The sequence below is a fragment of the Hippocampus comes genome, unplaced genomic scaffold (assembly GCF_001891065.2).
Source record: "Hippocampus comes isolate QL1 unplaced genomic scaffold, H_comes_QL1_v1.1 scaffold237, whole genome shotgun sequence".
NCBI lineage: Eukaryota > Metazoa > Chordata > Actinopteri > Syngnathiformes > Syngnathidae > Hippocampus > Hippocampus comes.
In genome coordinates, this window is record NW_017806159.1 from 933 (window position 1) to 14,204 (window position 13,272).

General features: G+C 41.8%; 3 protein-coding genes across 7 annotated transcripts; all 3 read right to left on the reverse strand.

The window, feature by feature from the left end:
- Positions 1 to 592: 592 nt before the first annotated feature.
- LOC109531317 (mid1-interacting protein 1-B-like) lies at positions 593 to 3,453 on the reverse strand. Of its 4 annotated transcripts, none has more exons than XM_019895560.1 (2): positions 3,281 to 3,453; positions 593 to 1,501 (listed from the first exon to the last, which is right to left on the reverse strand). In XM_019895560.1, exon 2 carries the CDS (start codon positions 1,443 to 1,445, stop codon positions 1,002 to 1,004), a length of 444 nt encoding a protein of 147 aa, XP_019751119.1. In that variant the 5' UTR covers positions 1,446 to 1,501; positions 3,281 to 3,453; the 3' UTR covers positions 593 to 1,001. The 4 variants fall into 4 exon arrangements, with proteins under 4 accessions (XP_019751119.1, XP_019751120.1, XP_019751116.1 ...); XM_019895561.1 differs by having other exon boundaries at positions 3,195 to 3,453; XM_019895557.1 differs by having other exon boundaries at positions 593 to 1,604; positions 3,281 to 3,452.
- A 431-nt stretch (positions 3,454 to 3,884) lies between these two features.
- Positions 3,885 to 9,671, reverse strand: katnal1 (katanin p60 subunit A-like 1). 2 transcript variants are annotated; one of them, XM_019895556.1, is made up of 11 exons: positions 9,565 to 9,671; positions 7,874 to 8,047; positions 7,647 to 7,807; positions 6,865 to 7,030; positions 6,661 to 6,770; positions 6,478 to 6,583; positions 5,802 to 5,960; positions 5,588 to 5,714; positions 5,113 to 5,247; positions 4,719 to 4,845; positions 3,885 to 4,638 (listed from the first exon to the last, which is right to left on the reverse strand). In XM_019895556.1, exons 1-11 carry the CDS (start codon positions 9,577 to 9,579, stop codon positions 4,440 to 4,442), a joined length of 1,479 nt encoding a protein of 492 aa, XP_019751115.1. In that variant the 5' UTR covers positions 9,580 to 9,671; the 3' UTR covers positions 3,885 to 4,439. The 2 variants fall into 2 exon arrangements, with proteins under 2 accessions (XP_019751115.1, XP_019751114.1); XM_019895555.1 differs by lacking the exon at positions 9,565 to 9,671 and adding an exon at positions 9,316 to 9,518.
- A 714-nt stretch (positions 9,672 to 10,385) lies between these two features.
- LOC109531275 (ras-related protein Rab-33B) lies at positions 10,386 to 13,272 on the reverse strand. The gene is made up of 2 exons (XM_019895482.1): positions 12,950 to 13,272; positions 10,386 to 11,734 (listed from the first exon to the last, which is right to left on the reverse strand). Exons 1-2 carry the CDS (start codon positions 13,211 to 13,213, stop codon positions 11,288 to 11,290), a joined length of 711 nt encoding a protein of 236 aa, XP_019751041.1. The 5' UTR covers positions 13,214 to 13,272; the 3' UTR covers positions 10,386 to 11,287.

Sequence of the window (13,272 nt, forward strand, 5' to 3'; positions counted from 1 at the left end):
ATATTTTCTTCTCATGACTGTTAAAAACACATACTGTACCGTGTTGTGATTGATATCCTCAGTCAAACGTGTCATCTTTGGCTTTGGGAGACGGCCATTAACATTTTGTTCCTCAGTAATGAGGATAACTATTATTACAGTCTCAATTTACATCATCAGGTCATTGAGGCTGCTCAATAGTTTCTAAATGTCAGTTATCGCACTGCTAATGAGAGGTACTTCTATCACTTCTCATTTCACACAGTCACACAGACGGAGAGCACCATTGAGTGAGAACGTGTAGGCCAGGATTGTGAACATTTTCTGACCTGTGCATATGAGAGAATACAGTACTCTCAAATAGGGTTGTAGAAGATGAGAATACCTGTAGGTAGACGGAAAAGGATATATTTCAAAAGTAGTATTTTTCGGAGAATTGAGATGTAAATATTGGGACTGTAGGGAATCGAGATGCGGTTATTTTAAAAGACAAAGCACTCATTTTACAAGAATTCTTAGTCTACTTAAAAACCTATTTTTTTTAATTAATAAAGTCTCAGTTTTACAAAAAAAGTGGTACATTTCAACAACCATTGCACACGAAAAGGCCCAATGAGAAAAAAGTTGCAATTTTATTAAAATACAATTTTGTCAACAATCATGATCGTACAAAGAATAATCATACCGGCATCAAATAGCGCAGGTTACAATTTCGTATAGTAAAAGTAAGAGTTGATTATCACCATTTTCTTCTACAAAGTGCAAGTACAAACCAAGACCATTTAATTAGAAAGGGAATTCAATAAAAATCCAATGAAAATGTGCTTCGCCTTAGTGTATCAGTGAAAAAAAAAAAACATACAATTGTGATAGAAATCTTACAGGGCTGAGTGTGTAAGTGTACACATGCATTAAGCAGTATCGTGACATTGACAGTGGACTGACGGCATGTAGAAGTCGAGCACCTCAATATTAACATGAGCAGGAGGAATTTTTGTTTTTTTGCTGGTGTGGAGGGCCTCTTATATGCCGACCCTTTGCTTGTAGTAGCTGGTGAGAGAGTTAGCCTGCACGGTGAGCTTGGATAGGACCCCCTGGAGGCCGGTGAGGTGGTACTGGAACTGCTTCTCAATGTTGTCATCCTTGTCATCCTCTTCATCCATTTCAGATGATGATGATGATGATGATGATGTGGAGGATAAGGAGTTGTTTCGGGTGAGCCTCTTGCCCTCAGCAGCTTTTACGCCCCACTCGATGTTGCCGCGCAGGGTCTTGAGCAGGTGGTAGGAGGCGTACAAGTCGCCCTCGTCCAAGTCTGACTTGAAATGGCTCATCTCCGCGTGGCGGTCCAGCGGGATGTCCCTCAGCAGGTTGGGCACCATGACGGTCTGGTCCATGGTGTTCACCGCACCAATGAAGCCGTCCATGCAGCTCATGATGGAGTTTTTCTTCTTGGGATGCATCATGATGATTGGACAGTCCTCGGTCTGGAACTGGAGTGTCGAGTTCTGGCTTTCCTTCACTTGGAAAAAGATTTTGCTTTCAAATGGGAGTCCAAGTAAGATCATAAGTGCATAAGGTTGGTCTCGGTGGTCACACCAAAGTTGAAGCCGACCCCAAGCCGCCTAAAATGGCCAAGAAAGGAATGAATGGTAATCACCAGGCAAAACTTGTCATGAATATATAATGAGATTAAAATATTTGATTTTATGAGGCCAAGTAGGAATTGTAAGAACAAAGTTGAAATATTACAAGAATGTGAGTGTTCTTGGTTTAGGACAGTAGAGTACACCGAGACATTTTTAGGGGTACAAATGGTACGCAAGGACTGGACCCCTGTACAGTCAGATTATATATTTCTTTTTTTGCCCACAGTAAGAAGATTTTGTAATGCTAGGAGAATAATCATGTCAAATTTTTAAGAGGGAAAAATTTAATTGCAAAAAAAAAAAAAGTAACACCAGAATAAAATGTATTTGGAGGATAAAAGTAGCAACTGCTAGATTATTAGTGTTGTATGTTATATAATGATGCTTTCATGGTTCATGAACAAAATGGCTATTTTAAAGGAGAACAAAAGTAATTTGAGGAAAAAGCAATAAATATGAGAATTAAGTCGAAATATGAGACGGCTGGATTACCACAAAGTGATAACAGTACAAAAAAAGTCATGTAACAAGGAAAAAAGGCACATTAGCAGTAAAAATGTCATTTTAAGGAAACAATTATGTAAATTTAGGAGGACAAAACTTTAGTGTTATGTGAATAACAAGAGATGCACCAAAATGAAAATTCTTGGTCAAAACTGATAACCAAATACGAGCCTTCTTACAAAGTGGGACAGTAATAAGAACGTTTTTGTGATTTTCCCTATTAAAAAAAAAAAAATGCAAGAAACGTATGTGATACAACACACGAGGAAACTTTGCTTCCCAAACTCAAGAGCCTTCTTACAAAATAAAGTGGGACAGTAACAAGAACGTTTTTGTGATTTTCCCTATTTAAAAAAAAAAAAAATGCAAGAAACGTATGTGCTACAACACACGAGGAAACTTTGCTTCCCAAACTCAAAACCCTCTTTGCGAATAATAAATTTTTGACACAAAGCAAAAGTTTTCCCCACTTTGTTCCCGCCCGTAACTAAGTTGTTTGATTCCCATTTGTTTTCTTAAATGGACATAAAGAAACCCTTTATTGCTTTGACGTCATGACATGTTCGTTCGCCCATTAACATCGTATTGTCAAAGCGAGCAAACAATTTTCTACACTTTAGATTGGTCTCTAATTTACACAAATATTACAGCGAAAACGTGGAATAACCAAGAGTGGAGATGTGTGTGTGTGTGTGGGGGGGGGGGTTACCAATATGACATAATTGAAGCACATTTGCGGAAATATTAAAAGCATTAATTAATTTTTTGGGGTGGAAATACAATTTCGCATGCGAAAAGCTTGGGTGTATTTTTTTTTCTCAAAACATTGGTGAAGTTAACATCTCGGCAGCAAAGTTGAAGTCCTGCACCTTCACACCTGATTCAATTTAGCCAATTGTGATCGCACCTTTGCATTTTTACAATCCCCAAATCCGACCGCATACAATCATTTAATATGTTTAACCGGTGGATATTCATATAGGAGCGATAGCTAACCGGTTCTGGTAACAAAAAGAGTTTTGTACACCACTAAGATGATTTATGGTGAATGCATTGACCAACCTTGTCGCCAAGGTGGCGGACAAAACCGCCCCTTGGTCACTCGAGGGTCGGTTGCGTCCAGTTCGGGAAAATGATAATTAACTCACCGTTCAAACGTTGATATTTCGTGTGGAGGTGTACGTTTTACGAACGTTTGCTCCGTCAACGCCGGATAGCGTTCCAACACAATAGTCACGTTTTATCAAGGAGGACGTTCAAAGCGAGTGGACCGAACGTTTTCAACTGAACTGAGCATGCGCACCTGCGAGCACCATTTTGGCTGGCAACGAGTCATGAAGTTCGGTAAAAGTAGCTGCGTGTACTGTACTTTCGAAAGCAGAAAGAAAATAAAAATATGACTGGCAAAGACAAAACCTGGTCTTTGAAAACACGACACTATCGGGGTATAAAGGGCCTCGCTAAGGTAGCAAACTAGATTTTCATTGTATTTTTTAGCACTAGCAAGTTTGTTAAAACCATTAGTTCCCAAACTTTTAACACTAAGTACCACTTCAAAAAAATACTTGGTTCTCCAAATATCACCTTAATGGAAAACCTTAACATACAGTAACGTATATTCTCTTCCATGGTATAAATATATATTTTTTTCAGTATTTAATTTTGTGATTCTTTCACATTATACCTGAGAGAGCCCATGGAAGTAAATACCACACTGCGCTGAATCAAATTCAAAGGCCGAAATTTGGAATAGGGATGACATGTAAGGCCTTTAATAGAAAACACACAATTTTACAACATAATCAATGGCATCAATTCATTTATTGGATTTCAGCACACCTCAACAACAAATTAAAAGTTCAGACAACACAGGAGAAGCTGCGTTTAAATGACTAAACTGTCAGACCCTGGTTCTGTCTTGGAGGGTTCCCTGACACAGGCCATTATTACAGCTTGGCTCAAACCTCGAAAGGAGGAACATTGCCTGGCCAAATTTGCACCCCCATTCAGTGTCCGACATAGGAAATGTGTGAAAGTTTGTCTGCGTTCGGCAGATAATATTTTATTTAAAGGCATGAATCCATTGTTATAGTTAATTGTCCCCAAAGTCAAATGCCCATTTGAAGTTGGTAACGGAAGAGGTTGGGTCTGCTTAAAGACATTCGTCGCTCTCATCATTTAAAAAAAAAAGTATGACATGAATGGATTGTGCCTCAACCACTGTTACATATTCATCAGGCATATTCGACATCAAGATTAGAGGTCAGTCAACTTTTGTCCAATTATCACCCCTTCGTAAAAAGCGCTTCACCCTGAACCAAACTCGGACATCCAGGCTTTGTATCTTTCCAGGTCTGAAGCTGAGACAGACTTGGAGATCTTCTTGAGTGTGAGCGTGAAGTCCTCCATCATCACGGGCATCTGGAGCTCTTCTTTGGACAGGGCTCGGATCTCCTCTGGGCTCAGACCTTGGATTCGCCGCCGCATGGCCATCATGGAAGCATCCCTGCGAGAAATGATTAACAAGATGGTTGAGGTTGTCGAGGAATTTGTCTATGTTCTCTGACAAACGTACTGTGTACAAACCTGCAGACGTTGGTGATGTCGGCTCCAGAGTAGCCCTCAGTTTTTTCAGCGATCAGGTCCAGGTCCACGTCGGCGGCCAAATCCACTTCCCGCAAGTTGATCTTAAGAAGCTCCACCCGACCCACAGCTACACAGTGTTTACAAAAAAAAGCAATGTTAAAGATGGCACACATCAGGAAATTAGGTGAGTCAGTTGAAACTGCAATTTTACAACTTTGGAGTTTCAGTTCCCCAATGGAAGCATTCTTTCACGCAGGATATAAAATCAGGGGACTTTTCTGCCTTTTTCCTTCTGTATAAATGAATACCACACTGTGCTGCAAGATTTTTTATTTTTTTTACAGGAACAATGTGTCCTTTGTGGCATTTAAAACGTTGGCGGGTGAGAGGTCACCTGTTGGCAAAGGGATGTAGATCCGCTTCTCCAGACGTCGGCGCAACGCCTCATCAATGTCCCATGGGAAGTTGGTTGCGGCGAGGACCATGACCATCTTGGAAGGGTCGTCATTGTCCTGGGCGCCACCCACCCCTGGAGCATTGAAACGGGAAGATCATATCGGGTGAAATGTCGGGATGTCGGAATCCGATCACGTGATCGGAAATCACAGCTGAACGGGTAGTTTTCAGCTGATTGGGGATCAGGGGTGCATTTCTAAAATTTGATAGGTCACAAAGTTATCACAAACTCCCAAGATATAAATATCTTGTCAAATGAAGCACTAATAACTGAATTTTATATTACACAATGATATGATATGCGGTCATAGCGCCAGTGAGAGACACGCACACACAGACACACACGGAGACCAAAAAAAGTGTGATGGTAGATCCCTAGTGAAATGTAAAAAAAAAAAAAAAAATTAAATTACCGTCCATTTGAATCAGAAGCTCAGATTTGACTCTGCGACTGGCTTCGTGTTCATTGGACGTTCCTCTTCTGCTACAGATGGAGTCGATCTCATCTATGAAGATGGTCGTCGGCGCGTAGAAGCGGGCCTGGTACCAAATTGCCCAAATCATTGCTTTGAATTGCATTCGAGTTTATCAGGAATCGTCCCAAGAAACATACATGCAATGTTGTACCATTTCAAAGAGCAGACGGATGAGTTTCTCCGACTCGCCTCTGTATTTGGAAGTGAGAGTGGAAGAGGACATGTTGAAGAAAGTCGTCCCGCATTCTGTCGCCACAGCTTTGGCTAACATGGTCTTGCCTGTACCCGGTGGGCCGACCATTAGCACGCCCTGTGAACAATGAACAATTCTGGAGATTAAACAGGTTCTAATAAAAAAAAAAAAAAAAAACATGATGCCATTTTCGACATGCATACATTGCTGAACAATCCCATGTCACTTTTCATATTCAGGGGGAAAATTGCGGTGTCACATGAAAAAGTCGTATAGTTAGGGGAACAAAAAAAACCCCAACTCATATTGATGAAAAACAGGTAATATTAAAACTAATTCAGTACCACCCAATTCTAAACCAAGTCTGAAAAGAAATATAAAAACGTCTTTGGGAGTGAATGACTTCAATCAGGCCATAGCATTGTCTTAAATAAAAAAAAGTGTCTTTCCACCATGTTGTGGCATTTATGGGCAATTGCAAACCTTTTTGGGGTAGGTGTCAGTGACTCACAAATTTTCGCTCTTCACATCACTTCGAAATGGAAAATGTGTGTGTGTGTGTGTGTGTGTGTGTGTGTGTGTGTGTGTGTGTGTGTGTGTGTGTGTGTGTGTGTGTGTGTGTGTGTGTGTGTACCTTCCAGGGCCGTCGAATGCCCTTGAAGAAGTCAGGCATCCACATGGGCAACACGACAGCTTCTCGTAGCAGCTTCTTAGCGTCCTCCAGATCGGCAATGTCATTCCTTCCCAGAGAATTCAGTTGTCAGCAATTAGGGAAGGGGGAGGGGGCATTGTGGTGTCTGTGTGTGCGTCTTCATACCAGCGTACATTCAGGTTGCGCGACACAATGTCTCGCTCGAGGGACTCGACCAGGTCGCTGTCATGTCCTGCACCATCAAACTTTTTCTGCTCTTTGTCACCTTTCTTTCCCTTACAAGTAAATAATGGACAGGCGTTAGTCTACCGACAACAGTTTGTGACCGAGCGATTCCCAAATTATTCTGACAGATACTTTTAAACGAACCTCATCATTAGATTTCATGTTGCGGGCGTCTCTGGCTCCCGGCCGTTCTGCTTTGGTTTTGGCCTGCCCGCGACCTTCTTGTCCTTCGCCTCGATGATGCAGACCAGGCGAGTCTTTCTTCTGCTGCTTCACTCCGCTGCTGGGACGCTTCATTGCCACAGGATTCCTCCAGAGTAGAAGTAAATGACATTACGCGACATTCCATGCCAAGTCATTCAGTTGGTTTAACCAAGCGGATTTTTATTGAACAAAACTTGCTGTACTTGTTGATAGTGATAGCACGGCACTAAATCCCAAATTTTAGGTCAATCCGAGCAGGGTTTTGGAAGCTACATCCTGAATGTTGACATTTTCTGCAAAAAGGGGCGTGGTTACCTCCCTTTGAACCGTTATGTCTCAGGGACTTGTGGGTCAATCGTCATAAAACAGGTAAGTTTAGGAAGGACATTCACCACAAATGAATTCTCTGAATTAAAATTAATTAAAAAAAAAATATTGCTCAGAAAACCCGATCTATGAACCGCATCACAGTGGAGAAAGACTATATCCAATTTGTGCATTTACACTGCGCACACAATGGCTGTCATTTGGAGGACGCCTGATTCTGATCTGTTGATATCTGACTCTGTGTAGTTTTTTTCTATTTATTGGACATGATACATATCAAAATTTGAACCATGAAGTGTAAATCCACCACGAGACAGAAATCATATCATACCGTCCAGCGTTACTAAAACAACTAATGGTGGCACAGGACTTTTTGCACAGCACTTTATGTTCACCTGTGTTCGGCAGGCATGGGGGGCGGCCATGCTGCTGGGTCAGCGGCGCCTCCCCCCGATTGAGGGACGGGTACGGTCACTGGCCTCTCGGTCTTGAAGGCGTCCAGCACGGCCACGATACTCTTAATCTGCTCCCACTCCTCGGCCAGCTCCTGCTTCACCTGACCAGACGGAAAACTCTTGATGAGTTGATTTGAAATGGCATCGTGAAACAAAAGCACCCCCACCTGCTGCCACCGGACTTTAAGCGCCGGGTCCTTGAGTGCCTGGCAGTGCTTGTTGATCTGCTGTAGCACACCCTGGTAGTACACGCTGGATGAGTCGTAGTTGCCCAGCAAAGCATACTCGCGACCCTTTTTGGCGTTGTCATAGATCTCAGACAAATTCATGGCGCATGGCAGCTATGAGACAAAGAAAATGAGAAGAACACTGATTCAGTGGTCGGTATTATTGATGGGTACATTATTGCTGTATTGTTGGGAAGTGATGATAATCAATCAAGTTTTGAAGGAAGTGAGGTTAAAAAATAGCATACGTTTCACTAATTTATTGTCTCAAGTGCGGTCCACACATAACAATTGGGCCAGATTAAAGTAGCTGTTTGTCTCTAATAGATTATCCTGAGTGATTATTTTGTGTGAGAGCGATGTTTCCTCCCTGATGTGCTGAGAAAGCGTTCATGGCTGACAACTGTAAATGGTTAACATGTTCAATATTTACAAGAGCATTCCAGGACTGTGATTGTGACATGAAACTGAACAACAGCCAATTAGGACGGGACCTGGAGCTCATGGCTTTGCCAGACTTCAAAAACACAGAAGCAACTGGTTGTGGTGAGTATTTGTATTACGTGTCTCACAAGTCATTCACCACAATGATAAATGAGAAGGAGAAAATACCAAATAAACTCACAGTCAGTGAGTTAGCTTCCTTTATTTCTTCTTCTTCTACCGCTACATCATCTTCTTTGCACTTTCTACGGGTGCCGCCTCTTACAGGTCAGTCCTGGTACGAATAATGCGTGTTTGCTGTTGGTTATCCCAAGTACACAATCGATATGTGTGTACTCCGCAAAACACACCACGGCGTCAATTACGGGGAGCGAACGTTGACACTTCTGAAGGCCCATTACTGGCAGGAGCTCTAGAAAATGTTATAGTTAATTTGCAACATTCGATGCCCAAACATGTTCCTGTTGCTTGTTGTAAAGAGGCCCAACTGTGCATGTACAATTTTTTAGACAGTCTTTGGAAGGAGTTTTGTGTCCCCTGGGCGCGAAGCACTTCAGAAATCAGACAATATTAACGACTATCATTCTATCCTGCTCATCTAAAAAAAATAGATATCGGCTACATAGATTTTGAAATGTGTTTATCTTTCTCCTTCATTTTAATTTCATCATGTGTTGAGTGGCAACCTAACACCATCGATTGGCCAGGCGCCACTGGCCCCTACTCACTCCCTTAGGATCCAATACAACCTAAGAGCTGCATTAAAACCAATTTAAAAAAAATCCCTACAAATGTTCTCCAATCTGGACAGTAAACACGATCGCTGTAGAAATGCTCCCTTTTTTTGTTTATTGTGGTGCATTGTGGTGGTGAAAAGCCGCACATATTTTCCAGCCTGATAACGTAACCAAACCATTTTTAACGCCACACGCATGCACCTGTTCGCCCTCCTCAATCCGATCGCCTTTTATCCACTTCATTTAGTCCACAATCATTGTAATCTGGCTAGCGGTTGCTCAAAGCATCGCCTCCAGGCCACGAAGACAACAAACCGGGTGGCGATTGGGAAAAAAAAAACGAGAGACATCCCTCGTCGTTTGTAAGAACGAACACCAGCAACAATAAAGACTGCGAGGCGACTATTGGTAGTGTTGACAACAAAAGCAACATGAAAATAGTCGTCATACCTGCATTAAAAACATATGTTTGCGGCGTCCTTTTCAATCGGGGGTCCGCTATGAAGTGTTACCATGGCCGCGGAGACGCCTGGTAAAGAATACAGATGGCACGATTACAGTGCTGCATTCAAATACTATATAATCGTACGTAAATGTAAGAACTCTTGTTATCGTACCACGTCAAAACACAAAAATTGCTCTCTTTTTTTGGTATTATGCTTACAAATGGCTATCGTGTAAAAAGTCTACCGTAAATAATATCGAACAATTTCCTTTAAATATCCTCAGATATGCAAATTTAAGTATTTTATTTATCCTATTCATGTTCTGTTTTGATGTGATATGCAGAGCTAACATGAGCGTGATCTTTGTACTTTTCCAATGTTTATGGCTAACCTACATCTTAAAATGGCACACGCTAAATCGATCTGTGGTTAAAACAGTTTCGACGACGTATAGCACAAAAGAGCCGAGGTTAATTGAACGCAACATTAAGAATGTCAGCGTTTGGCAGGCTGCACCAGATGCCCGACTGTCAAAACGTTTTTTTTTGTAAAAATATTAACAGTAAAGCTACTATCGTGGTAAAACATATCATTTTTGATAACTTAGAATTGTATTTATGAAACTGTGTTCCCTATATATATCTATATTATCTCTCTCTATACTGTATGCATATATATATATATAGAGAGAGAGAGAGAGAGAGAGAGAGAGAGAGAGAGAGAGAGAGAGAGAGAGAGATCTATATCTATATACAGTATATAGATATAGATATATATACACACATACAGACACACACACAATTAAATGTAATAAACAAACCAAACTCGACTTTCTGCAACAAACGTTTTATTTTGTTGATTCAAACAAACAAGACCAAAATCACTCTCAAAGTCGACATCAGTCACTTTGGTGGCATGTGGCAAAATTCAAGGTGGTCCAGAGAGGAATGACTGTCTGCATTTCAAGGCTTGTTTGGACGAAAAAGAGAGTGAAAAAAAACATTTCATGTAATCAGTACCATTGCAATTGATTAAGAGTATCTGAGATAGAGCTGGTTATGATCATATGCGTTTTGAAGAAAAACACCTTCAATACGGTGACTGTTTCACTTTTAACAATATAAATGTCCCTTTAAAACATTGCGTCTTTTGCCTTTAAGCATGCACAGGTGTGTTAATAGTGTCGCTACATGGCTGATTGCTTACTCCATAATACAGTGGAACTTCCAGTTTAACACTTTAAAGCTTAACCTTAATCACTTTTCAGCCTGATGTTATGCAAGTTAAGGTTTATTGAAGATTCCCAATTGTCTATAAGTGTGAATGTGAGTGACTGGCAATCAGTCCTGGGTCTATCCTCGCCTCTCATCCGAAGTCAGTTGGTACAGGCTCAATCCTGTAACTTCTGCTTGCCCTTTGCTCACATAAGTGATGCGGTTAAAATAAGACTAAAAATATGGTTCGTACAGTAAATTAAGATTTGAGAATGGTGGAGCAAATTAATAAAATGATCATGTGCTCAATTTTGGAGGATCCACTGTAAAAATTAAGTACCCCCAATTCTATTTTGTTCTCAACTAAAAAAAAAGCTACATGACCTGTATATTTTTGCATGCATTTCATAGAAATATAGTGCAAATTCATCCCTCTGCGCTGCCTGTGAAGTGCATATCTACAGGAAGATCAAGGTATAAATTCACAGGAAGCTTGTGGTTGGATGCTAACTATCAGCACTGACAGGTTACCACTTCCTCCTCTCTGGGTTTCCAAAGATGGCCAACGTCACACTCAGAGGGTGGCTTCAGTCTCAGAGGTTTGTGGCTCTTGAGCCTGTAGGCCAGTGTCAGGAAAATGGCATCCACATGCTCCTTCTCAGCGGGGTCCTTGGCCGAGGTCTCGAATAGGGGCATGTTGTGCCCATCGGCGAGGCACTGCGCTGCCGACGTCGGCACCTCGCGGTGGTTCCAGAGGTCACACTTGTTGCCCACCACCACGCGGGGCACCAGGGGCCCCACGGCGTGACGGCTGCATTCCTCGATCCAGTCGGGGATGCTCTGGAAGGTTGTCAGGCTGGTTACATCATAGACGAAGATGACGGCGTGCGCGCTCCGATAATAGTGCTCCACCATGCTCTTCCTGAAACGCTCCTGGCCTGCAGTGTCCCAGATCTGCAACTGGACCCAAAGGAAGAAATATTTTTAAAAAACACTCAATGGCATGAACTAAGATATGGATTATTTTTTTTGAAGGGGGAGGGAGGTTGCTCTCATTAGTGACCCAAACAATCCAATGAGAAAAAAATCCCCCAATAAAAGTGAATTCTTTGGCTCCGACATTAAAAGTGGCCTGATGGCCCGCGGCCAGTATAGCGTTGTGTCGGGTCACCACACACCTTGCAGACCTTACCGGACAAGTACAAATTTCATAAATAAATACATTAAAACCAACACCTTCCTGTAAAAAAAATTGTGTCGACATTGAACAGCTACCCATCCTTCCTGTTTTGCGCTGTTTGGTTACTCTCGAGGAAAGCTCGGTGCTATGCACGAGCTTCGGCTGGCTAGCTTGCACAGCTAAACGGGGTGCAGAGTTGCTCCTCTCTCTTTTAACAACTGCCTCCATCGCGACAAATAAGATAAGAGAAGAAATAACTTCTGGTTCACGAAAGGACTGCATGGAGTAATTAACAGGAAAAGATGGTGAAACCATGCTGATTGCAATTTTATGAGCTACTTTGACATGTAGATCCAAAACTACCTGAATAAAGTGCTTGGGTAACTTCTCACAGAAGTCTGGCTGGATCCTTATTACATCTATCAGTAACCAACTTTGAACAGGAAATTAGGACACTGATTATTCGGTGTCCGGAGAGAAAAGAATACCCAGCTACACTGTAATCACACAGTGGACGTTTAGAAATTGGAAATGAATTAGTAAATTGCCGCATTTGAGGGCCAGGAGGATAGGGCCTAGAAAGGTTAAATGGATATTCATGTTTAGTCTATGAAATATTTATAATATCAGCAATGTATTTGTTTGGAAAATAGATTGACGAGTTTCGATCTTGACTTTTGAGGTCTGCACTATAAATTAACTCAAAAATACATTATCTTATTTTATTTTTTCTAATAGCTGTAACGGAAAATAGCTAAAATGATTTTATCATTTGCCAAAAACAGCGATGGTTGCCTCCTATCGGTTTGCCGTGCTATGACGTCACTATCATCTGCAATACGTTAACCTTTTTTTGAGCAAGAAAACGCTATTTTTCAATGCGACCACACATTTAAGAATGAATCATAAGTTAAGCAGTGTGTGTGTGTGTTTTTTACATCAGGGTTACGTCTAGTAGACAACCTGCAGTGTGTCAATGCCAGTCGTGGTTTTACCTTAATGATTTCCCCATCCAGCTCCAGCGTCCTCTCCCTAAAGTCAACGCCAATGGTCGCCTCGGGGTTCTTAAGGAAAGACCCACCGCAGAATCTGTACGTCAAACATGTCTTGCCCACGTTGGTGTCTCCTATGACGATAATTTTGAACACGCGACACGGCGACGAGTTGCCATCATATTGCGACGACGATGACGACAGCTCCAGGGAGTCGAAAAAAACCGAGTCAAATTCCTCATCGCCGGTTTTGTTTTCTATTGCCATAGCTCATCGTCTCGCCGAGAGGCCTGCTCGTAGACTGTGGACACTTGTGAAATCACGCG